Here is a 23194-nt window from a genome sequence, read left to right as displayed (position 1 = left end):
GTATGGGGCACTTCAGGCCTGGGGGCCAAATGCAGCCCTCTAAAGCTCTTTATTCAGCCTCTTTCTCAGTCACACCTCCTCTCCCCAAGACTTGCCGTCCAACAGCCCTGCTCTGCCCCCTCTTCTTGTGCTTCCCCCCGGTGGGAATATGGATGGAAGATGTGGGGAGAGAGGAGGAGTGTAGAAAGCTTTGGCTTCTATCTGTGGCTGGAGTGTAACCTACTGTACAAAAGTAAGAATCACATCTTTTGCTCTGCCAACCACTGGCATATGTCCCCAGAAGGTCCCCATGTGAAAATGCAACACTCAGGCTGAAAAAGATTCCCTACTCTGACTCTACAGGCAGCAGATCTCCAGTATTTCAGATAGAGACTTCTTCAAGCTGTACCTGAAGATGGTGGGGTGCATGCAAAGCAGGTACTTTACCAATGTGTTATGGCCCTTTTCCTTAAAAAAAAGGGTAAGATTCTAGGCCCCATGGTTCTGAATGAAAGGAAGAATTAAATAAAAAGCTGCCTATACTGTTGAACTGTTAGTCCATCAAGCTCAGTATTGTCTACACTGACTGGCAGTAGCTCTCCAAGGATCAATCGCATCTGTACTTGGAGATGCCAGGGACTGAGCCTGGGGCCTTTTCTTAGGCAAAGTAGATGCTGTACAATCCTCCCACAAAAAGTTTTGTGATTACTGGGGGGGGGGGGGATGGACAAAATTGCATGTGGCCCCCAGATGATTGCCCAGAAAGTAATATGGCCCTCAAGCTTAAAAAGATTCCCCACCCCTGCCCTATTATACTTCGTGGCAAATGGAACCCCCTGCTTGCTGGAAGGCTACATGTTGTATCAGTAACTCAGTCTCCGCCTTAGCTCCCTAACCGAAACAGATGCTGTTTAACTTCTCACAGCCCAGGAGGATATAGTTTTCTTACTGCAACAAGAAAAGGGAATCAGAAACATCTGGAATTGCCCCTTTGCCATCCGCCTCACCTGTTGTGCGTACCCTCGAAACATGGGGTTGACCAGCTTGATTCCATGCGACAGGCTGCTGGGGACAACATAACTTGGGCTGGTTTTAGGGAAGAAAAAGCAAAGTTGAAAATGTATAGAATCTCTGGGGATGTGCAAGATAAATTTCAAGTTCAAGGTGTTACAGGTGGTACATAGAGCCCCTAATAGCTTGGGGCCCTGATGAGTTTATTTAAACAAACCTAATTACTTTAAAAACCGTTGGTCTATCTAGCTCAGTATTGTCTATAGACTAGCATCAGCTCTCCAGAGTTTCAGGCAGGAAGTCTTTTCTCAGCCCTACCTAGATATTATATTTCATAAAATTAGAATGCCACTGGAAACAGAACCCAAGTCAGAAGACTGGGAAAGCATTGCCTAACAGAATGTAGATCAGTTGGGTGTCATTCTACAGTGAATATTCTGAATAATGTCTTTTATATAACTGACAGATGGAAAATCAGTACAGTCATACCTTGGGTTACAGATGCTTCAGGCTGCATGTTTTCAGGTTGCGCACCGTACCAAACCCAGAAGTACCGGAACAGGTTACTTCTGGGTTTCAGCGTTCACGCATGAGCAAAAACACTAAATCGCGACCTGAGCGGGCGCAGATGTGGCGCTGCGGGTTGCAAACACTGCAGGTTGTGAACGTGCCTCCCACATGGATCACATTCGCAACCTTAGCGTCCACTGTAATTCTTATTATTTTTCTTCTCTTCTCTTATTTTTCTGTCTTCTATTTTTTGTTTTCCTTCGTTGTTTTCCTTTTTCTTTCTCTCTTTGCTTTTGTTTTAATTTAGATTAGTTTCTCTTATTTTACTGTATCGTGAAAAAACTTTAATAAAATCTTATTTAAAAACAAAAACAAACAACACCAGGACCTTCTGCATGCAAAGCAAGTGCTCTACCAGTGAGCTGTGGTCCCTACAGCCACTGTGTCCTAGATTTACTCACCGCTTCTTATGCCACACTTCGGAAATCAGCTTATGGTAACTTTTGCAAAGTGCTGGCTTCTTGTCAGTGCGCACGAGACCACCACACTCAAGGAAGAATTGAGTGAGTGGAGGACTGATAGGAAGACAAGAAAGAAACGTGGGTTATGATTTATCCAACAACTTCAATTGGGGGCAGAGAGAAAGGGGAAACATTGATGCCTTTAATAAAAGGTGGAAGAGACCAAGCGGCTAAAAAAAAAATCTGCCTGGCCCCAAAGAAGCCACCACATCTGGCCTACAAGCAGCCTTTGCCAAGCTGGTGCAACATCCAGATGCTTTGGACTACAACGTGCTGGCTTGGGGGTTGATGGGCTTTGTCATGCCAAACATACTAATAGGGGGCTGATGGGAGTTATAGTGCAACACATACTGGTTGGGGGTTGATGGGTGTTATAATGGCATATATGCTGGCTGGGGGATAATGGGAATTGTAGTGCCAAACATACTGGCTGGAGGGTGATGAAGGTTGTGGTATGAAACATCTGGAAGGCACCAACCTGGCAGTCTGTAAATAGCAATTATCTGAAAATGACTCTGAAAACCTACCAGTTTGAGAGAGCCTGGAGTGCAGCGTTCATATAGCAGGAGTTCCCAAGATTTTTCATTCCAGTAAGGCCTAGAAAAGGAATGAAAAAGGGGAGGGGATCGGAGGCTTGTTCATTATGCCCACTGCTACGTTTTTATTTTCTGTGTTCAAGCAAAAAGGAAAGGGGTATTTTCACACTCGAAGACCTTTGGATTTACCTCTTGGTTTCAGGTCATCATCTTCCGACTCGGACTCCCCTTCATCAGCAACTGCGATGGGGACAGCTTTTAGGGAATGGGTGGGTGGAGGAGAATCCTGGAAGTGAAAGTTGGGGAGTAAATATCAAAGGCAATTCTGCTTTGCCACACAGTATATTTCTCCAAACTAAGAAACAACAGCTGACTTTTCTTTTTTCCTCCTGTCTCCTAATCCCTTCTCTTTTCATGCCATGTATTTTAGGCCTGAGGGCAGGGACTGTCTCATCACTGACATTTGTAAGCTTCCATTCATTTGGGGGCCAAAGAACGAGATTAAAACGCTTTTAATAAGTAAAAAAAGAAAAATGTTATTATTATTATTTATTAAATGTGTATACCACTGCCCATCCAAAGATGCCAGGGTGGTTCACATCAGAAAAATACAAAATGAGAATACATAATAAAACAAAAGCAAAAACAAACCAATAGATATCCTCCCACAAACACATTTAAAAAGCCATAGAATGTTAATCAGCCGAATTTCTGGTTGAAGAGAACTGTTTTAGCCTAAAGATATGTAACGAAGGTACCATACTGTGTTGTAGATCCCACTGGTCCTGACACTTCTCTGCTACATTCCAAGTTGGGATAGTCTTACACATTGACCACTTGAGCTAAGAAAAAGAGTAACTCAAAGCATCCAGCTTTGCCACAAAACACTCACCTGGTCCATGAATTTTGATGGAGGGACTGGTGTGTGGGAGGACAACCGCTGGTCCAAGAAAACCTCCTTCTCGCAGGCATAGCACCATACCCGGAACGTTGTTAGGTTTACCGTCAGGTTGTGCTTTTTGGCCTAGCAATTTTAAAACGCACAAACACAGAGAGCACACCAATTAATCTGGGTTGTGTCCAGCTATGCAGTGGAGACCCATCGAAATTAATGGGCCAAAGTCAGTCATTTCCATCAGTTTCAATGATGGGATGCTGCTCTAGGTAGCAGTAACACTGACTAACAATCTTATTTTTCTGATCTATGGTACCCAAAAAGTGGGACTGTGAAATTGCACAGGCAAGATCCAACTGATCTTGAATTCTACTACAATGCAGTCAGAGCAGAAGCAGAACATAGAGTCTCAGGTTCAATAAGAATATAAGCATAGCTCTGCTGGATGAGGCCAAAGGACTGCTAGGAAGTCCAGCATCCTGCTTTCCTAGCAGCCAAGGAGCACCTGAGGGCAACAGCAATTCTCCTTGCATGCAATTCAGAGCACCTAGTACTGAGAGGCATGTCACCTTTGATAGTAGAGGTGTAGTATAACATCCCTATGAGGGAAGGTTGCAGCATTTGGGACTTTTTAGTTTAGAGAAAAGATGAGTAAGAAGTGACATTCTAGAAGTTTATAAAACTATGCATGATATGAAGAAAGTGAATAGAGAGGCATTTTTCTCCCTCTCTTCAACAAAGCTGGATGTTGGAAGATTTAGGACAGGCAGTGCATAGTTAAGCTATAGAACTCACCCCCACAGGATGAAGTGATGGCCACAAACATAGATGGCTTTAAAAGAGGAGTGGACAAATTCATGTAGAAGAAGGCTATCTACGACTACAAATTATAATGGCTATGCTCTCCAGGTAGCAGTAATCCTGACTAACAATTTTATATTTCTGATCGGAGGCAGAAATTTAATGCTACTTGGAGGTAGTAATGCTTCTGAATGCCAGCTGCTGGAAACCGCAGGAGTGGGGAGTGCTCTTGTGCTGGAATCTTGCTTGTAAGTATCCCACACGTATCTGGTTGGCCACTATGAGAAGAAGATGCTGGACTAGGTGGGCTATCAGCCTGATCCAGCAGGCCTCTTCTTACATTCTTATGCCTCAACAGGAAGCCCAAAAGCAGGACCTGAGTGAAACAAACTCTCCCCACTTGTGATTCTGAGCAACTGGTATTCAGAGGCATATTGCCTCCAACAGGGCAGGGAAAAGATAGACACAAGAATTGGCCACAACAGTGTGTTACATTTCCAAAATATGTCCCTCAACTAGTACAAAAAATTAGAGGACCTCAGATCTAGACAATACTGGTGTGCTTTCAAAGCAACATGGCTGAGAGAAGTGTTGAATGCTAAACATTTGGGCGGGGGGAGGGTGTTAAAATTAAGTTCCAAGGAAATTTTCCTGGCTGCTCGCTTGCTTTCTGGGGAAACTAGATCTCTTACCTGTGCATGAATGGTGCTGTGGTCAGCAAAGGATTCCCCGCAACCAACATAAGGGCAGGAAACCTGAAGTGAAACAAAGCCGATTGACAGTCACAGTGGAAACATGGCAAATGAAATTCAGAGCAATAAAAAGGTGGGTGGGTGGGTGTGGATACACACACAATGCACAGAAAATATTGCTACTTCACACCCCAAAGGTGAAAAGTCTAACTGGTACAGTTCAGTAACTTGCTGCGAATGACATTTTACAACAGGAAGAATAAAAGTCATGCATGAAGGAAAATGTATTTGAAAAGAATGTCTTTACCTGAAGACAGGCCCACAGGTTTGGTCCCCCTGCTCCACAAGACTGGCAAGTACCCTGTTTTCATATGAGGAGAAATAATTATCAGTGGCCTATCATCCTCAGAGACAGACTCATCATCAGACAAAGGAGTGGGGAAATGATGGACCTGCAGATGCTGAACTCGTATCAGCTCCAGCCAGTGTGGCCAATGAAGCTTGGATGATGGGAGTTGGAAGTCCACCAATATCTGGAGGGCCACAGGCCCCTCCATCCCTGATCTAAGGAGGAACATTTCCTATGGCATGCAAAAAGATGAGAGAATGCCTCTGTTCAAAAGATGTATTCCTTCATGAAAGAAGAAATGCCTCTTCTACAATCAAGTGTGGGGAAACTATGACCCTCCCTACATTGTTGGACTTGGATCTCCCATCAGCCCCAACCTGCATGCCCAGTAGTCTGGGATGATGGGAGCTGAAGTCCAACAATACAACCTGATGTCCTCCTCTGGAGTTTGCAGGGCTCCAACTCCCGTCAGCCTCAGCCAGCATGGTCAATGGTCATGGATGATGGAAGTTGCAGTCCAGCAGGCATGGCCAAAGCTTCCCCACCCTGCTGCTATGTATAACCTTTCCTCTTAGGAATGAGCTTCAGACATGTAGGGCATACTTAAGTCAGACTTGCACTGGTTTAGTAGCCCTATCTTCTCCCCAAGGATATTCTCATGGTACTGAGGATCTCCTCAACCCCAGTCTTAAAATGTATTTGTTTATGGATTGGGTAATTTTTTTTGCAAATGAATTTTTCCTTACTTTGGATTTAAGAAGCAGATCATCCTTAGTGACTTCACCTATGGAATCCAGGTGAGGACAAATGTCTCTGGGATCACCCATTTTGCACCTGGGTTCACCTGTGTGGATCAAGAGAGAGAGAGAGAGGGACAGCAAAACAGGTCAGATTGTTTTCACATTCAGCTTGCTCATCTGTTCACGTTTTAAATGAGAGGAGCTGAACCACAAGCCTGTCTTGTTCTATTTATTTATTTATTGCATTCATATCCCACATTTTTCACCAAGGAGCTCAATGTAGTATACATGGTTCTCCCCACTGTTCTTTAATCCCCACAACAACCCTGTGAGGAAGGTTAGGCTGAGAGGCAGTGGAAAACTGAAGATCACCCAGTGAGCTTCATATATGTATCAGCTTGTCACATTCCAGTGCAGAGTTGACCTCTAGCTAGCATGGCCTTAGCTTGACATAACCTGGAGCTGACTTCAGGTCACTGGAGGAAAAAAAGGTTACTGACAAGGAAATCTACCTGGACTTGAAAACTCTGGGCCTTGTACAGATTGACACAATCTCCTGTTGCAGGAGAGCAGGTATTGAAACACACTTCTATGTCCTATGATTCAAAGGACGGTTTAGTACATGTCTGATGACCCATGAAACAAAGCACTCAGAAACTGGAAAAACTGCATACAACATTAGGGATATGTGGGGAGTTGTAGTCAAAACCAGCTGGAAGACACTAGTTTGTGGAGGAAAGCTGCAATAGAGTGAATAATAAAGTGGAACCATGACTTCTCATGAATTGGATGTCGATACTACATTGCATAAGCAGACCCTAGTCTTGAACCAACTGCCACTTTGGTCCATCCCAACACAGGATAGCCATCATGGCTAGTAGCCCTCAATAGCCTGCTCCTCCATGAATTTGTCCAGTCCTTTTTTAAAGTCATCAAAGTCTGTGGCCATCCTGTGGGAGTGAGGCCACACTATCCATTTAAAGCACAAAGCTTCCCCCAAAGAATCCTAACAAATGTAGTTTGCCCTGGACAGAGTCACAATTCCCTGCACCCTTAACAATATAATTCCTGGAATTTTTCTTTCTTTCTTTTTTTGTGGGGTGGTGGTGGAAGCCATGTGCTTTAAATGTGTATGTGCAGCTGGTATCTCTGCCACTTGAGGGTGCTGGCACTAGCAAGGAGACAAAATTTTAGGCTCTGCTAAATCAACCAAAAATGGTCGTTACTGTAGGGATTAATTTTCCCCTAGGCAGCGATTCCCAGCTACTGTGGAAAAGGAACAGATCGTTATTCTGAGTACTGGCAGAAGAGGGCAAGAACAAATGAACCTCCAAGCAACAATGACAGGAACAGAAAGCTCCAAAGAGCACTCGCAAGAATGAGCAGCCAATTGTCCTTCCAGTGAGCGAATGACGCATTACTCATCATTTTTTCCCCTTCAACAGCTGGAGCTGCTGCATCATCCAACCTGACATTTCTCTCCCTCCATTTCTCACAGATGCCTGCACCCACCCACCCATTTCTGCAGCCATGGACAGACAGACACAGGCAGTCCCATTCTTTTATTTTCTTTGTCCAATATTCAGAAGTCCACCATATTTCTACAGGGTTCTGTTTGGGGCAAAAAAACGATTCCCAAAATTAAATGTAAATCAAACCAGAGACTTTGGAAACAATTGAGAATGAAAGAAAATCAGGGTCACATTTGGCCCTCAGTCCTGAGGTTCCACACCCCTGCGCAAACAATTTACTGGTGATAACACAAGCCTTGAACGGATTAATGATTCAACTTTTTTTAGCAATCCAAGTATGCTGAAAGTCCGGAAATCATATCACTCCAAGCTAGCAAAGGCAATGAAAAGGTTTGCCATTCTTCTGGCTATCATTTCCTCTATCATCTTGTAGAGTGTCGTGAGCCATGGTGGAAGGGAAAGCCTCCATTCTACCAAATAGTTACTGACCTGCCATTTTAAAAGGAACAAGTGCGTTTTGTTAGATCCTACATACACCAAACCTTACTGTGACATTCACAGCTTTATCTGGGTGCAGGCACACAAGTCTGCCTACACAACACAAAGCTGCAGTTTTTCCAGTGTGCCCTCAAACTACCCAAATTTAAAACAAAAAGAAACAGCATCAGAAACCTAATTTCCATTGAATTTTTGCATCCCCGAGATTTCCAAGGAAAGAGTGGGCCAACTCCCAACACAAGCCCTCTGTTGCCACCCAACGGGCATAACTGACATCCTGTGAGGGCATATTCTGCCCTAATTAAGAAACATCAAGTCCATCTCGACCGACAGGTCCAGCTGTCACATCAACACTCTTGCATATTATCCCAAAGCAATGCTTTCCACCATCAAGTTTCCTATATTTAAAATAAGGTTAGACAAACTCCTGGAGAATAAGGCTACATCACTGGGTACTAGTGACAATGCCTATTTGCTGGGAATCACAAATAGGAAGAGTATTGTTGCATGGCAGGCTTCCTATAGACCAAGGGTGGGGCGCCTGTGGACCTCCAGATGTTACTAAGCTACAACTCCCACATGTGCTGGGGCTGATGGGAGTTGGAGTCCCAACAACATATGGAGGGCCACAGGGTCCCCATCACTGTCAAAGGCATCTGGATGGCCACTGAGAGATCCAGACATGTTCCTATGATTGCCCTTGTGTCAGTGTCACAGAAGACAAACAGATATTGCAGAACATATGTATTATTATTTTTTAAAGGACATATTCTACATTATCCACATTATAATTTAATGCTGAAATACCATCACTATCCCAGTTCAATGCTGTCAGTCAAATTTGATGTACATAATTATAGACAATTGAGGGGTGTAAATTTCAGACCACTCCGCAGAAAAGGGACATAAAAATCATGTTAAACAGTAACCAATATTAGGTGATCAGAACTTTGAAACAAACTCTTCCTTTCAGAGTAACTCATTAAACAACAATGCACACACAAATCCACAACCAAAGATCTCCCCCTTTCAAGAGGAAACAACTGAAGAAAATATTTTAAAATCCATCTTCATACCCCACTTCCCAAAAAGTAATGTCACATTACAAAGCAGGGTGAGATGGGGAGAATCATGAACTTGTCTGGAGCTGTTCCCCCCAATTAGATTTTCCGCTAAAAATAATGAACGGGCACAGCTGGCTGCCCCACCCCAAATTAAGCACATGTGACAGATTCTCCTCACACAAAAACCCAAATGTAATAGTGTTAATAAAATTATAAAGGCATCGACCTCTCCCAGTATCTCCACATAGTAGTAACAGGGGACTGATACATTAATAATGCCCCCATAGGAATAAACAGCAGTTAATGCATTACGGTTCCCCATAATAATAAAGGGGGGAAGGTTGATACATTAATGATTTTAAAGAAAAATCAACTTGGACCTCCTCTTCCCACCACTCAAGCTAACGCTGGTGTGCATTAAAAGGGCTGCCCCCTCCTTTCATTCCCTCCTTGGGTCAATATCAGAAAGCATTTTATTAAAACCCCAACTTTCAAGTGCCTGATGGCTCCCCCATACCGATTTTTTTTGGGGGGTGACCCAATTTGCATCTGCCCCGCTCCAAAATCGCCACCTACCTCACCGTTCCCTCCTGGAACGCCCTTCTCCGGGGCGACGGGCCAGGCGAGGCCGGTGCTTCAGATACCCCAACTAGGCCCAAGACTGCCCCCGCCCCGCGCTCATCGTCCTCTCTGCAAGCCTAAGAGGCTCGGGGTGTCCAAGGCCAAATGCGGGGGAAGGTTTTCCCTTTCTCAGGTAGGTCGCTGTTGACCTGCTCAGGCCTCCTCGGGAGGAGGAAAGGCGGCTGCCTGACAGCAGCTCGGATGAGATGGGCGGTTTTGACAGGAGAAGGAGCAGGCGGAGGAAGAGGAGGAGGAGGTGGTACCAGCAGCCGGGCTGGGAGGGAACACAGGCGGGCCTGGAGGCGGGGATAGGGAGCGAAGGAGGCCGTTGCCACTACCGAACAGTAGCATGAAAATGCGAATTCCTCAGAAACCAGGGACGTTCTACTCATGTAGAATAGAATGTCCGTGTTTTCTGAGGAATGTTGGGCGCGCTCGAGCGAGCACACCCTGTTCTGTCAATGCCCCCCCAAGAGAAAAAGCGTTGGTGATACGGGGCGGAGGCGGGGGAAGACAGTGGGGCAGCTGCCCCCCAAATCAAGTAAATCAATAAAAAAACATAACTGAGGTTCTGCCCCCTCCCTAACATAAAGCCTGTCTCCCTTAACATAAATCCTGGGTTACATCCCTGGTGCCCCAACTAGTATGGGATCTGATGTGAAGTGCCTCCTGATCAGTTTGTGACTCTCCATAAAGCATCCTACAGTTTGTGTGTCCCCACCCCCACGGAAAAAAAAATCATCTGCCAAGAATAGTATCCATCCCATATGTCACCAGAAGAGAAAAATTGTGCCCCCAAAATATAGGGTTTAAAGGAAAGAGCCTCCTACTCAGAATATGTGTCGCCTCCTCCAGCACCAGCACCACCCCCAAAAAAATCCATCAGCAATAGCTATGGCTTTTTAGAATATGGTCTCCGCTTCCTTGACAGCGGTTGTTGCCCCTGCAGATTAGAGGCTGGCAAATGTTGTCCCCATCTTCAAAAAGGGGGGGAAGAAGAAGGCCCTGGTAACTACAGAAGGGTCAGCTTGATATCAAACCAGGAAAGGTATTAGAATAGATAACTAAACAGAAAAGGATGCTGTCATTATTAAGACCCAGCATGGGTTTCTCAAAAACAAATCTTGCCGGATGAATCTTGTCTTCTATGGGGGCTTTTAAGCAGAGGTTAGATGGTCATCTGCCATAGATTATTTAGTTGAGACTTGTGCATTGCAGGGGCTGGACTAGATGACCCTCAGGATCCCTTCCAAATTCACAATTCTGTGATTCTATGTGCAACACATTGAGCCCCTTGGAGGAAAAGGTGGGGCACAAATTGAGTACGTACTAAACCACTAGCGAGGGATGAGGGGTTATGAATGCTTCACAAGCTTGGGAATAAAAATTAAGATATTAATCTGTACAGAGCCATGCTCACTGATGTCGCTATGTAAATAAATAAATGATGATGATGATGACGAATGTTTTGAAGAACATACAGGTTTCCTGCAAAACCCTCAACTGCTTTCTAGGGGAACAAACACAGAGACACTCACGCACTCTCAGCCAAGGTCACCCCTCTCTTCTGCGCCCCCATGCGCGCCCCCTACCGCGCGTTTGCACGTAGGGGAATCAGAACTAACATCAACCCTGCCGACCTCCCAAATCGCTGGAGAGCGCCACACTCTTGCCCACACATTCTAAGGGCAAAGCGACGCGGAAGCGGCTTCGGCGTGTCACTCTAACGGCGCGAGGAGCAAGGCGGAGACACGGAAGCGGCCATTGTTCCTCCCGCAAGCGACGGGGGGGAAAGGGTTCGCCGCCAACGCAGCCGGGGACATGCCTGCGGGGAAGGCTTTCCGTCGGAGGAAGGTGGACTCTGACGAGGATGACGAGGATGCGCAGGTCACCGAGGAGGTCCGGTGGGTGCTAGCGGAGTGCACGACACGCACACCCCACCTTAGTTAAACTTCGGGGTTGGAAAGTGGTTTGGGGGTCGGATTCTCTTGCAAAGTGGTTGGTACGTTTATTTTAATGACGACTGTTGTTGTTGTCCTCCAAAAAGCTCCAGGAAAGGTTCGTGGTTCACTTTCCTTCCTCCGTGCTGTATTGTATCTTCACAGCAGCTTTGTAAAGTAGGTTAGGCTGAGAGATTGGCCCAGCTTCATAAAGTAAGCCCTTCATAGACTGAGCAGGATCTGTTCTCAGACGTCCCTGGTTTAATTAACCACTACAATCACGCTGGCTCTTAGTAGAAGAGATATGTTTTTCTTTATATTTTTCTACAGCAGGGGCCAGGGGGCAACATGTTCTTGATATCTTCTCCTGGTACCTGTGATGCTTCTGAGTCTGCCCCTCCAGCTTCCTTGGACATGAGTTGGTGCGGGTGGTTACCTTTTCCCCTTTGCATTATTTGTATGCTGCTTTTCCACCCACAAAAAAATCATGCTCACTGTGGCTTACAACAAAGAAACAGGGGTGCATTTCAAACATACACTACAAAAACAATTTCATAATACCATACCAGAACCATGGGCTGGGAAATGGTTGCTGGGTAGCAGGGCCTGCTGTGGTCCTGCCTTGTACCAGCTAGGCTGAACTTGCCCTAGATGAAAACCTGGCACACTCCTTTCTAGGGTCTGCCCTGCGCAGTAACAGGTGTGAGCATTCTAGCAGCAGCTTGATGGTCATGTATGATACTGTATACGGATCTGTTGCGACATGCAGAGAAAACCCAGACTGTGTTCTGTACTGTCACTGACAGACTTAGATACGGCAATATCTGAATTGAAAGACAGGCATAGGCCATAGGTTCAGGCTACAAGGGGTAAGTTGCCCAGTTTAATGTTTTTTAACTTTGGTAGACTTAGTCATAGATTTGCAAAATTCATTTGTTATGCTGATTAAACTTTGCCCCTGTTTCAGATTGCCTCTGGGCAACATATTATTCAATATTACCAATTTATTCAAGACTGCCTATTTATTATACTGAATAAATTATTTGGTATATGCAAAGAGATTTGAGGAGGAATGTGAGCCCTTCAAAGTGTTTTTGGAATTTGAAACAGAATTAAAATTGGTAATCCTTTAAAAATAAAAAACCAAAACCAAAATATAATAGTATACCAAAACCCACATCTCAGTACTATAAATATAATAATATTACTTAAAACAACATGCAGCATCCAATAGCAACAATAACAAGGGAGCTTCACATTTTCATCTTAGTCCTAGAACCACCCTTCCCATGATGTTGCTCACAGTCCCCTTTCCTGCAACAGCTTCTTATAAGGTTTCCAAGGGTGGGGCAGCTGGAAACACCCCTCCCATGATATCGCTCCATAGAGCAGAGGGCAGAAGTAAGGAAGAGAAATAGAGCTAAAGGGGGAAGAGTGTTTAATTCTACTGAATCTTAACTTTTATCCAGACCCCTTGGGAAAGTGATGTGTGCATGAGTACACGTTTTCTGTCTCTCGTGAGGGTGGGGGCTTGTCTGGAAGAGACAAGTGCCTGGGGTAGTGAGTGCTCACAACACATTATCAAAAATTCAAATGTGCCCATAGGCCCAAAAATGTTGATAATTCCCAAGGAATAATTTATTTCATTTTGATTTAATATTTATGTGCTTTTTCCAGCAGCAGGGTATCTAGAGGGGGTGGGTGGCAGGACACACTGGGTGGGCACTACTTGCACTTACCATGGGGCCTGCAGTGCACCTGAGCCACGCATCTCTCCTAGGAGTGACAAGGTGGCTCTGGGGCCTGCAGTCACCACACCACCTGAAAGGGTAGTGTGAAGCTCATGGCCACCGGCCGCCTCCCCCTCATGCAGGACATGGACTCCTGTAAACCACCACACCAATTGAAAATGGTTTCCCATACTATTGTGTGTTTATGTGTTGTGTCCCCCCCACAGGCTAAAACTAGAGGAAGCAAAAGAAGTGCAGAGTCTAAGGAGGAGGCCAAATGGAGTGAGGTAAGTGGTGTCCAGGAGTTCTTCTAACTGTAAAGATCCTCAGACTTCAGAGACACTGTGGCCATGGATGTCTTTGATCTGTTGTGGGACACTGACTTCCCAAGAAGCTCAGCTTTTTTTCCTGGGGATTCATTTGCTTTTGAAAAGTTTCAGGTACCCATGATTGCAAAACTAATTTTTGGCCATGCTTGCTGGGGCTGATGGGAGTTGTCTGGAGGAGGTAGCTCACATATTCTCTCACAACAACTCTGCAGCATAGATCGGACAGAGAAAGAGTGAGTGGCCTGAGGTCACCTAGTCAGTTTCATGGCTGCATGAGGATTGGAACCCGAGCCTTTATCCAGCCTGGTGCCCTCCAGATGTTTTGGACTACAGATCTCATCTGTTCCAATATCATATGATTGTGTTGACTAGGGCTAATGGAAGTTGTAGTCCAAAAACATCTGGAGGTCATCAGGTTAAGGAAAGTTACTCTAACCAGTATTCCTACACCACACTGGCTCTGAATACTGTTCATTCAGGTGCCACTGGTTGCTGCAGATTGCCATGCATTGTCAAACCTGAGAGCACATTGGGAGCGTTGCTGCTGGATGACCTGAATTTCTTTTGTGTATTTGAAGTGCGGCTGCTCTGCTCGTGGGGGAGAAATTACAAGAAGAAACCACCCTGGCGGTAAGACTGAACTTTTGTCATTTATCTTACCTAGATAGAACCATTTAAAAAAAAAAAATTCAAGATCCTCAGGCACAGTTCATCACCTTTTCTTCTTTTCCCCCTTTGCCTGTGCTAAACAAGGCTGACAGAAACATTTCAGATTCCTAGCTAATGGTGTTACGTTTTCTCTGCACAATATTGGCAAGGGCTCTGTTTGAACTGCTTTAGCAGTTCTTATGGGATCCAGTTGACCTCGGCAAAGTTAGGACTTCATTACTTACAAATAGATTGCCTTAAATGTTGTTTTAGATTTGAATGTGATCTTATACAGTGGAACCTTGGTTCTCAAATGGCCTAGTTGCCGAACAAATCGGCTCCCAAACACCGCAAACCCGGAAGTAAGTGTTCTGGTTTGCAAATGTTTTTCAGAAGCCAAATGTCTGACGCAACTTCCACTTGAGTGCAGGAAGCTCCTGCAGCCAATCGGAAGCTGCACCTTGGTTTTCGAATGGTTTCGGGAGTTGAACCCTGGAACAGATTAAGTTCAAGAACCAAAGTACCACTGTATTAAACTTGATCACTTTTATTCTGCTTCTGTTGTGTGCGATAGATGGATACTATATAAAAGAAAGTAGGGTGAGTTAAATATGTGTGTTGTTATCAGCTCGACCCCTAGTAAGTGCAGAACTGTTACAGAATTCTTTACCCTTAAATAAGCATTCATAAAAGTACAGCCTTACAGTGCAATCCTGACTGGGTTTACGCAGAAGTAAGTTCCACTGAATTCAGTGGGAATTAATCCAAGGGAAGTGAATGTGTACGATTGCAGCCATCCTGTGTACACCCACCTGAGAGTGAGACCTATCGAGCACAGCAAGACTAACGTCTTAGAAAACATGCCCTATGACATTTGTGTGATGGAAATGTAGCCCAATGACGTATTCCTCTGGCCCCACCCACCACTGGAACGTGTCCCCCATGAAGGGATACAGCCCTCTGGCTGAAAAAAAAATCCCCACCTCTGTTATACTGCAATAAGTAGGATCAGATCATGGACTGTCTTCCTTCCTCTTCCCACCAGGATGATCCCTTTAAAATAAAGACCGGTGGAATGGTGGACATGAAGAAACTGAAAGAACGGGGCAAGGAGAGGTATGGAGAAACATTCCATACTCAGATAATAAACAAAGATACTCCCACCCAATAATTAGCAGATAAACAACTCCCCCCCCTTTAACCACCCCACCCCACCCAAAAATCTGTTATCAGACTAGCTGTTGCAAATCATTGGTGAGTGGGTCCAGCATCCTCCTCCAGGGATGGTCCGGCATCTCTCCTCTCCCTTTGGGGGAAGCAGTAGCAAGGAAAAGCAGGAAGATTATAGCAAAAGTTCTACCTGCTTTGCTGTTGGTATGGCTACTGCTAGCACTGGTATCAATATATCACCCAGGACCAGTACGGGGGGCAGGGGGGACCGCAATGACAGCTTCACTCAGCGGTATATCATTGGTGATACCACCACCACTCTTGAGTCCCTCTGTCTCCAGTGCCCAGTGTGCTGAGGAAGAAAAAAATCTAGCCAGGAGCTAGAGGCAGAGGGACTCAAGCGGCAGCAGTTTCTCCAGTGATATACTGCTGGTGAAACTTCCATTGCACTCTGCCCTGGCATCGCTGATGCAGCTTGTTCCTCCCTCCACTTCTTTAAACTGTTTGGCTAATGAACATACTGCTACCATCCCCTCAGCAAAGCAGTTCTATGGAGCCCCCAACCCGCCACCAGCTTGCAGGAGCCACCGGTGGGATGGAGGCACCGTTAAAGTTCTTCCCCTCTACAGCTGAGAGAGCCCCTACCCCGCTCCTCCTTGCATGTGAGTAGGAGCGAGAATGGGGCTGCTCAGCTGGGAACTGCAAAGCCCGTCCTTCCCTGGTGATAGAACCACGTTCCCACTCCTGCTTGCACTCAAGTAGGAACAGGATCGGGGCTGCAGCCTTGGTTTGGCTACCGCCAGGCTGCCTCCTTCTGGGAGGGTGTGCTGCACCTTTCCTACGAGAAAGACAGAGCTCACCCTCCTGGTAGAAGGCAGTCAGGTGGTGTAAGGATTCTTTGATGCTGCTTGCAGGCCCAGCCCTTGCCAGCAGCCCCTCTCCCCAAGTCACGGATAGGGTGGCTTCACACCTTGTGCCTTGCAGACTTTGCCCGGGAGGGTGGACTGCATCTTTCCTCCTGGGGTGAACAACCCCCAGAGAAAAGAGGCAGTGTGCACCCACACAGGCTAAGGCTAAGTCAGTCAAAAGCACAAAACCTGAAATGCACTCACCCACCCCCCACACTAGCAAAGGCAGAGGCAGCCTGGCCAAGGAGCCCCATGAGTGGCAGGGACACCAGAGCTGGCTCCGCTGGGGGCAGGCACCCTCCCACCCCCAGCAGAGCCTGGCCAAGGAGCCCTGGTTCCCTTGCTGGTCATGCACGAGCAGCAGGGGACTCTGGGCTTACTTAGCTGGGGGCAGGAGCCTTTCCGCACCCCCAGCTGAGCAGCAGGCTGGAGCCAGCTGTATTGGCCACAGCCCGCAAAGCACCAAGGTGAAAGTGCCTCAGCTCCCATGGTGAGAGCTGTAGCAGTTTCACCTGGCACCTCGCCGACTGGGGCCAGTACAGCTTTTTACAACATCACAATTTATTGCCAAACCACAATGTTTGGCTGGTGATACACTGTGATGTTGAAAACCCAACATCACCCAGCCCTAGCTACTGCTCTCCTGCTGCTGGTGGTGTTGGCCACCACAGCATCTTTTGGGGGCGAATTTCACAGTTTAATCATGCACTATGTAAATAAGTACATTCTTTCGTCCTATCTTCCAGCATTCAGCTTCACTGGATGGCCCCAAATTCTAGTATTACTGGAGAAGGTGAAACAGTTCTCTATTTGTCAAAATAAATGAAACTTTAAAATGCTTATCTTTGACTACATCAGAATCATGGTGTGGTATACATTTGCTAGCTCAAGCTGTAGTTTAGAGCAAACCATGGTTTGGCCTAACATCTCAAATGAGACATTGACATTTTAACAAATTATTTGTTACTGGTTAAAATAGCTCCCCCACCTCCCTGTCTCTTTTTTCCAGGATCAGCGAAGAAGAGGACCTCAACCTTGGGACTTCTTTTTCCGCAGAGACCAACAGGAGAGATGAAGATGCTGATATGTAAGAATCTTGTCACATCCTGTTTAGTAGACTAATTTGGCAGGAGTAAGGATTCCTTTATTGTCCATAGTGCACACTTATCATTCTTACCCTCCAAATGTTCCTATTGGCACTTCCTATTGTTCTGTGCTTAAGAACATAAGAAGAGCTTGACTGCTGGATGATTCCAAAGCCCACCTCAATCCAACATCTTGTTTTGTACAATGGCCAATCAGATACCTTCCGGAAGCCCACAAGAAGGGCAAAAGACCAATAGCCTACCCATATCACTTTTTGTCATCGTCTCTCCACCCCACCCCAGCAATTGGTACAAGTAGGATTTGCAATAAAATTCTGCCAAAAATCAATCTAGGACCAGAGTCAGCCCAGTGACATTGGGCAGTCAGCAAGCCCATGGGAGGACCCTACCACCTACTCTGCTGCCAACCAAAAATGCTGATTACAGCCTGCCACCAAGGCCCTGCATGAAGGCCTGGTGTTCTGACACCTGAAACTTAGCAGGGATGTGCAGCCCCACATAGAGTGTGTTCTTGACTCCTGCTCTTCTTACTCCCTGTTCAGGATGAAGTACATTGAAACTGAGCTGAAGAAAAGGAAGGGAATTGTGGAAAATGAGGAACAGAAAGTGAAGCAGAAGAACGCCGAAGACTGTCTGTATGAGCTGCCTGAGAGCATTCGGGTCTCTTCAGCTAAGAAGACTGAGGAGATGCTGTCCAATCAGATGCTGAGCGGCATTCCAGAGGTGGACCTTGGAATTGAGTAGGTGACTTGGGTGGTACTTGTTTATTTCAAGCATTTTTACCCTTAAAAAAAGGCTCTCAGAGCAGCCTGCAAATATTGGTAAGAAGACGGTCTCAGAGCAATCCATAACCTCAACAAAATACCCATCAAATGGACTTGCCTGATTTAGGAACTTCATGCAAAACTCCAACCTGGTGAGAAGTTTTAGGCATGTAGTCTATCTGGAGGTTCCACTGCATCAAAGGCCTAAAAGAGAATCTCCAGTGGCCTTCACCCATTAATAAGCCAGGTTTTGTTTCCTAGCTGAATAGGGGTCTCCTAACAAATTTTCAGCACCCTGAACAAACTACAGCTCCCAGGATTCTTTGGGAAAGCCATGTCTCCTTAAAGGAAGTGTATCTGAAGAAGTGTGCATGCACACGAAAGCTCATACCAAGAACTAACTTAGTTGGTCTTTAAGGTGCTACTGGAAGGAATTTTTTTATTTTTCCTTAAAGGGGTATGATAGTGCTTTATGTGTATAGTGCTGGTGATGCTTGGGTTGCCTTTCCCCATCAAATGTGCGGTGATCGTCTCTACTTTGCATGAAGAGAACCTCATATACATATGTTTCTTTTCCTTTCAGAGCTAAGATCAAAAACATCATTTCCACCGAGGAGGCCAAAGCACGATTGCTGGCTGAGCAGCAGAACAAAAAGAAAGACAGTGAAACCTCCTTTGTCCCAACAAACATGGCCGTCAACTACGTCCAGCACAACAGATGTGAGTCTTGGGCATGGCTGTGTTGCCCTCTTTGCATAAGCGCCTGTTGGGCAGACGCTGATCCAAACACTGGTCTAGTCCTCTTTGCCTGTGCTTTGGATACCTGTTCTTTTTGAGGGACTGCAGAGCATAGGTATTGCCAGAGAGAAGAGAAACCACACACAAACATGCCTGCTGTGATGTGAACAGGAACTAAATTGATTAAGAAATTGTTGTATGGGGGAATCAGTTCTGAGTAATCCTAGTAGGGAAAGGAAGCTAAGAAGGCCTGACTAGTTGTGGTTTTGTATAAAATTTGGTAGCAGCACAGGCAGAGGGCCTTCTCAGTAGTGGCACGCGCCCTGTGGAATGCCCTCCCACCAGATGTCAAGAGAAAAACAACTACCAGACTTTTAGAAGATGTCTGAAGGCAGCCCTCTTTAGGGAAGCTTTTAATGTTTAACTGACTACTGTATTTTAATATTCTGTTGGAAGCCACCCAGAGTGGCTGGAGAAACGCAGCCAGATGGGCAGGGTATAAATAATAAATTATTATTATTAACAAAGTAGCAAAGTAAAGCTTGTTCCTTCTAATCCAGTCATAGTGGCTCATTTGTAGTCGTGCAAATTCGACTCCTGGTACTGTGGTTACTGTCTTCTAGATGTTGGGTAAACTCTGGCCTGTTTTTTAGGGATCTGAATACTACTACCAGATTAGCTTGAATCCTGAACTGATTAGGTAGACACTGAAACATTGTGTTGTAGGTCCCACTTATGTAACTTGCACTGTTATAATTTCTGTAAGATGCCTTGAAAGCATTGTTTTGACGTGGTAGATAACCTATTAATGAATAAACTTACAAATGGTATTATCTTCAGCATCATCAGCATTACCACCATCATTTCTATACAGCTTCATATTCATTGTTTTAAACATTTTCAGAACTTGGTAAAAAATATTGGCTCAAATCACAGAGAGCACTGTATTCTCAGAACAGATGTTTAGGTGCTTCTGGAAATGCTTTCATCCCTGATGTAAACGAAAGTACTGGTTCAGACATAATGCTAAATCTTGGCTTGGAGCTATGTAAATGAGCCTTTAAGGACCTAATGGTCCGCCAACTACCCTTTCCTCGTTCTGCCTTCCTTCATGCATCATGATTCCCTCCCTTCCTGGTTTCAAAACTGTAGTGTGCTGCTCTGACTGAACTAGGTTTGCACTTACCCATCACACCAGGATTGGAAACCATGGTTTTGAGAACAAGGCAAGCCATAGTTGCTGGTTCAGATGCCATGGCAAACTGTGGTTTGATGAAACCAGGACAAAAATCTGAATTGAAGCAAACCAAATGTGGAGAAGAGAAGGAACCTTGGAACCCCAAAGACATAAAAGGCTCATTCACAAAGCCCAATACCATGATTTGGTGCTGGATCTGAATTGGACCATTGTCTTAAGCTCTGCTACCCTGCATTATTGTAATATTCTGAATCCTTCCAGTTTATCATGAAGAGCTGAATGCACCAGTACGGAGAAACAAAGAAGAACCCAAAGCCCGTCCCCTCAGGGTGGGAGATACCGAGAAACCAGAACCTGAGAGTAAGTTCTTGCAAATCATCAGTGTGTAGATATCTGGAATGCCTGTGTGTTTCTACAGTTTGCATACATAAGCTGCCTTTGTCTTCTGACTCTCAGCTCTGATGCGGTTAACATGCAGGTGGGGCATGAATCTTAGAGGGTCTTAAGTTTTACTCACAGTGGATGGATCCATTAAAAATTAAAGACCATGACAAAGTTAGGTCCATTAATTTCAGTGGATCTAATCTGAACAAAACTTAAATACCATTCAGAGACTTAACTATATATGGCCTTCATGCAGGTGGTCTGCCACTGAGCTGCATCCCTTCTCCATTCCTATGCTGCTGTAGTTCTCCTGCTCCAGGAAATATGTTCTTATATTCTCTTTCATAATAACAATCAGTTCCCAGCATAATAATTGTTTGTAGTGCTGGGGATTCAGAAATAGAACCTGGAGATTCTCTTTAGCTATCCTGGCTAATTTGATAGACCTTTCCTACCACTGATAGACATATCCTCCACCAAGGAAAATGGAATCCTTCATAGCAGCATGGACCATTTATTTATTTTTTTAGCTTTGTCTATTTTACCCTTGAATAACAAATTGAAATTTGTTCCTCTATGCAACTGTTTAAAAATATATAGGAGCCCCTGCTTTTTTGCTTGTGGGCACCCTAAAGGGGGAAAAAAGGCATATATGATGTTTCCCATTTTTTTAAACAAACAAACAACAAGTTACATTTGGGACTAATTCTGGATTAGGTCTGGAAAGGTTGAAGGCTACCTCTTGGCGTCACATAGGCTTTTATCTAAATGTCATCGCTTATCATCTCTTTATAAAAGTTGATTTAATTAAGGTTCCCTCTTTCTTTATAACATAGGGTCCCCACCAAATCGCAAACGCCCCCCAAATGAGAAGGCAACTGACGACTATCACTATGAGAAGTTCAAGAAGATGAACCGGCGGTACTGAAGCTGGCTTTTCCAGAACGCAAAAATTCCTCTTCAGATATTAAGGGCAAATACACAGGGGACTTTGAGAAGGTGGGGGTTCGCTTAGAATCATCCCTGCAACTGGGAACTATTTTTGTAAACAGTTTTGTGGGTTTTTTTGTTTGTTTTTGCACTCAAGCAGTGTTTTATGAAATAAAATAAATAAAATCAACTCTTGATAAAAGGTGGGGTATAAATAAATAAATGATAATAATAATTACAGTGGAATCTGAAGCAAAGGGAAGATTCTAAGTGCATTTACCTTAGCCATGGGTAGACAAACTAAGGCCCGGGGGCCAGATCTGGCCCAATCGCCTTCTAAATCTGGCCCAGATTCAGCGTGTTTTTACATGAGTAGAATGTGTTCTTTTATTTAAAATGCATCTCTGGGTTATTTGTGGGGCATAGGAATTCATTCATTTCCCCCCCCCCAAAATATAGTCCGGCTCCCCACAAGGTCTGAGGGAAAATGGACCACCCCCCTGCTGAAAAAGTTTGCTGACCCATGACCCAAGGCTACTTAAATACCCCCTCCCTGCTAAATATGGGAATGTTTGATATCAAGCTAACACATGGGGTGGAGTGGGGGGGACAGATCTGAGATGCAACTTGTGTGCATATGGGATGTGCCCAATCTCCCTTCCCCTCATTAAGCCACACCCCATAAGCTTGATTAAAGTTGCTGAAAGAGTAGATTGTCTGGATGTTGGCAGCTTCCGTTGTCCAAAGGAAGAATAGCTCTTCAAGTGTGAATATTCCTTATGACTTCTGGGTGAAGAAGAGTAGAAGAGTTTGGATTTGACATCCCACTTTCACTGCCCTAAGGAGTCTCAAAGCGGCTAACAATCTCCTTTTCCCTCCTCCCTGCATAACAAACACTCTGTGAGGTGAGTGAGGCTGAGAGACTTCAGAGAAGTGTGACTAGCCCAAGGTCACCCAGCAGCTGCATGTGGAGGAGCGGAGACGCGAACCCGGTTCACCAGATTTCGAGTCCACCGCTCTTAACCACTACACTACGCTGGTGTTAGTTCTGCCTAAGCATCCTCCATAGGCCTACTTATACAGCAGTTCCTGATTTGCCCTTCTCTTGTTTATAATGTGTGTGTGTTTTCAATAATAAAACTTTCTATTTTAAAACACAGTTGGAGTATCTTTATTTCCCTCCCACCTTTTTAATACTTCACTCAGAAACTGGAGATTCAGAAGTTTGTGTCTTTTTTTTTACAGGTTGCTGCCCCTGCTCACACTGCGTCCCAAACCCACCACCCCCATTTCCAGTCCCCCACCCCCCTCCCTTTACAACTCATCCAAACCCCCCATATCTACACAGGTCCTCTCATGTCCCTCTGTCCCTGCTTTATTCAGTTATCTGCTGTTGTTGAAAACCTGCCTCCTCTTTTGTTCCTCTCCTGCACCTTGACTTCATGCAAATCCTCCAATTAAATGCAATGACAGCTTTACATTCTTACGTATATAGAAAGAAATTCCACCTTTCCTTGAATGAGCTCATGGTGGTGTACATGAAATGATGATGATGATGTGTATGTGGTTCTCTCCCCTCAAATTTATTTGCACAACAACCCAAGCATTAAAAAAATAATAATATCTTCCTCCTTCCAGACCATCAGCTCTGCCACCCAGG

The 23194-nt window shown here is 45.1% G+C and overlaps 2 protein-coding genes across 10 annotated transcripts in view; one reads left to right on the top strand and one right to left on the bottom strand.

The window, feature by feature from the left end:
- USP20 (ubiquitin specific peptidase 20) overlaps positions 1–10147 on the bottom strand; it is a 76361-nt gene extending 66214 nt beyond the window's left edge. For 2 of the 8 annotated variants that reach the window (XM_083485039.1, XM_083485038.1), the window contains exons 1-9: positions 9645–10147; positions 6041–6138; positions 5253–5306; positions 4946–5008; positions 3450–3581; positions 2747–2843; positions 2549–2618; positions 1962–2075; positions 987–1065 (exon numbers count right to left, since the gene is read on the bottom strand). In XM_083485039.1, coding sequence (XP_083341165.1) covers positions 987–1065; positions 1962–2075; positions 2549–2618; positions 2747–2843; positions 3450–3581; positions 4946–5008; positions 5253–5306; positions 6041–6121 — 690 coding nt within the window. In that variant the 5' untranslated portion in view covers positions 6122–6138; positions 9645–10147. The remainder of the gene's footprint in view (positions 1–986; positions 1066–1961; positions 2076–2548; positions 2619–2746; positions 2844–3449; positions 3582–4945; positions 5009–5252; positions 5307–6040; positions 6139–9644) is intronic. The other 6 variants (XM_083485043.1, XM_083485037.1, XM_083485042.1 and 3 more) reach the window with 4 other exon arrangements.
- Positions 10148–11218: 1071 nt separating this feature from the next.
- Positions 11219–22693, top strand: LOC310698288 (splicing factor C9orf78). 2 transcript variants are annotated; one of them, XM_083485353.1, is made up of 9 exons: positions 11219–11593; positions 13587–13646; positions 14267–14318; positions 15382–15452; positions 17424–17501; positions 18063–18260; positions 18868–19004; positions 20482–20580; positions 21441–22693. In XM_083485353.1, exons 1-9 carry the CDS (start codon positions 11511–11513, stop codon positions 21530–21532), a joined length of 870 nt encoding a protein of 289 aa, XP_083341479.1. In that variant the 5' UTR covers positions 11219–11510; the 3' UTR covers positions 21533–22693. The 2 variants fall into 2 exon arrangements, with proteins under 2 accessions (XP_083341479.1, XP_083341480.1); XM_083485354.1 differs by having other exon boundaries at positions 11427–11588.
- Positions 22694–23194: the final 501 nt, after the last annotated feature.

This window comes from Podarcis liolepis (genome assembly GCF_965112155.1).
Source record: "Podarcis liolepis genome assembly, chromosome: Z".
Lineage (NCBI taxonomy): Eukaryota > Metazoa > Chordata > Lepidosauria > Squamata > Lacertidae > Podarcis > Podarcis liolepis.
The sequence above is the reverse complement of the archived record's forward strand: the minus strand, read 5'-3'. Positions and strand labels throughout refer to the sequence as shown.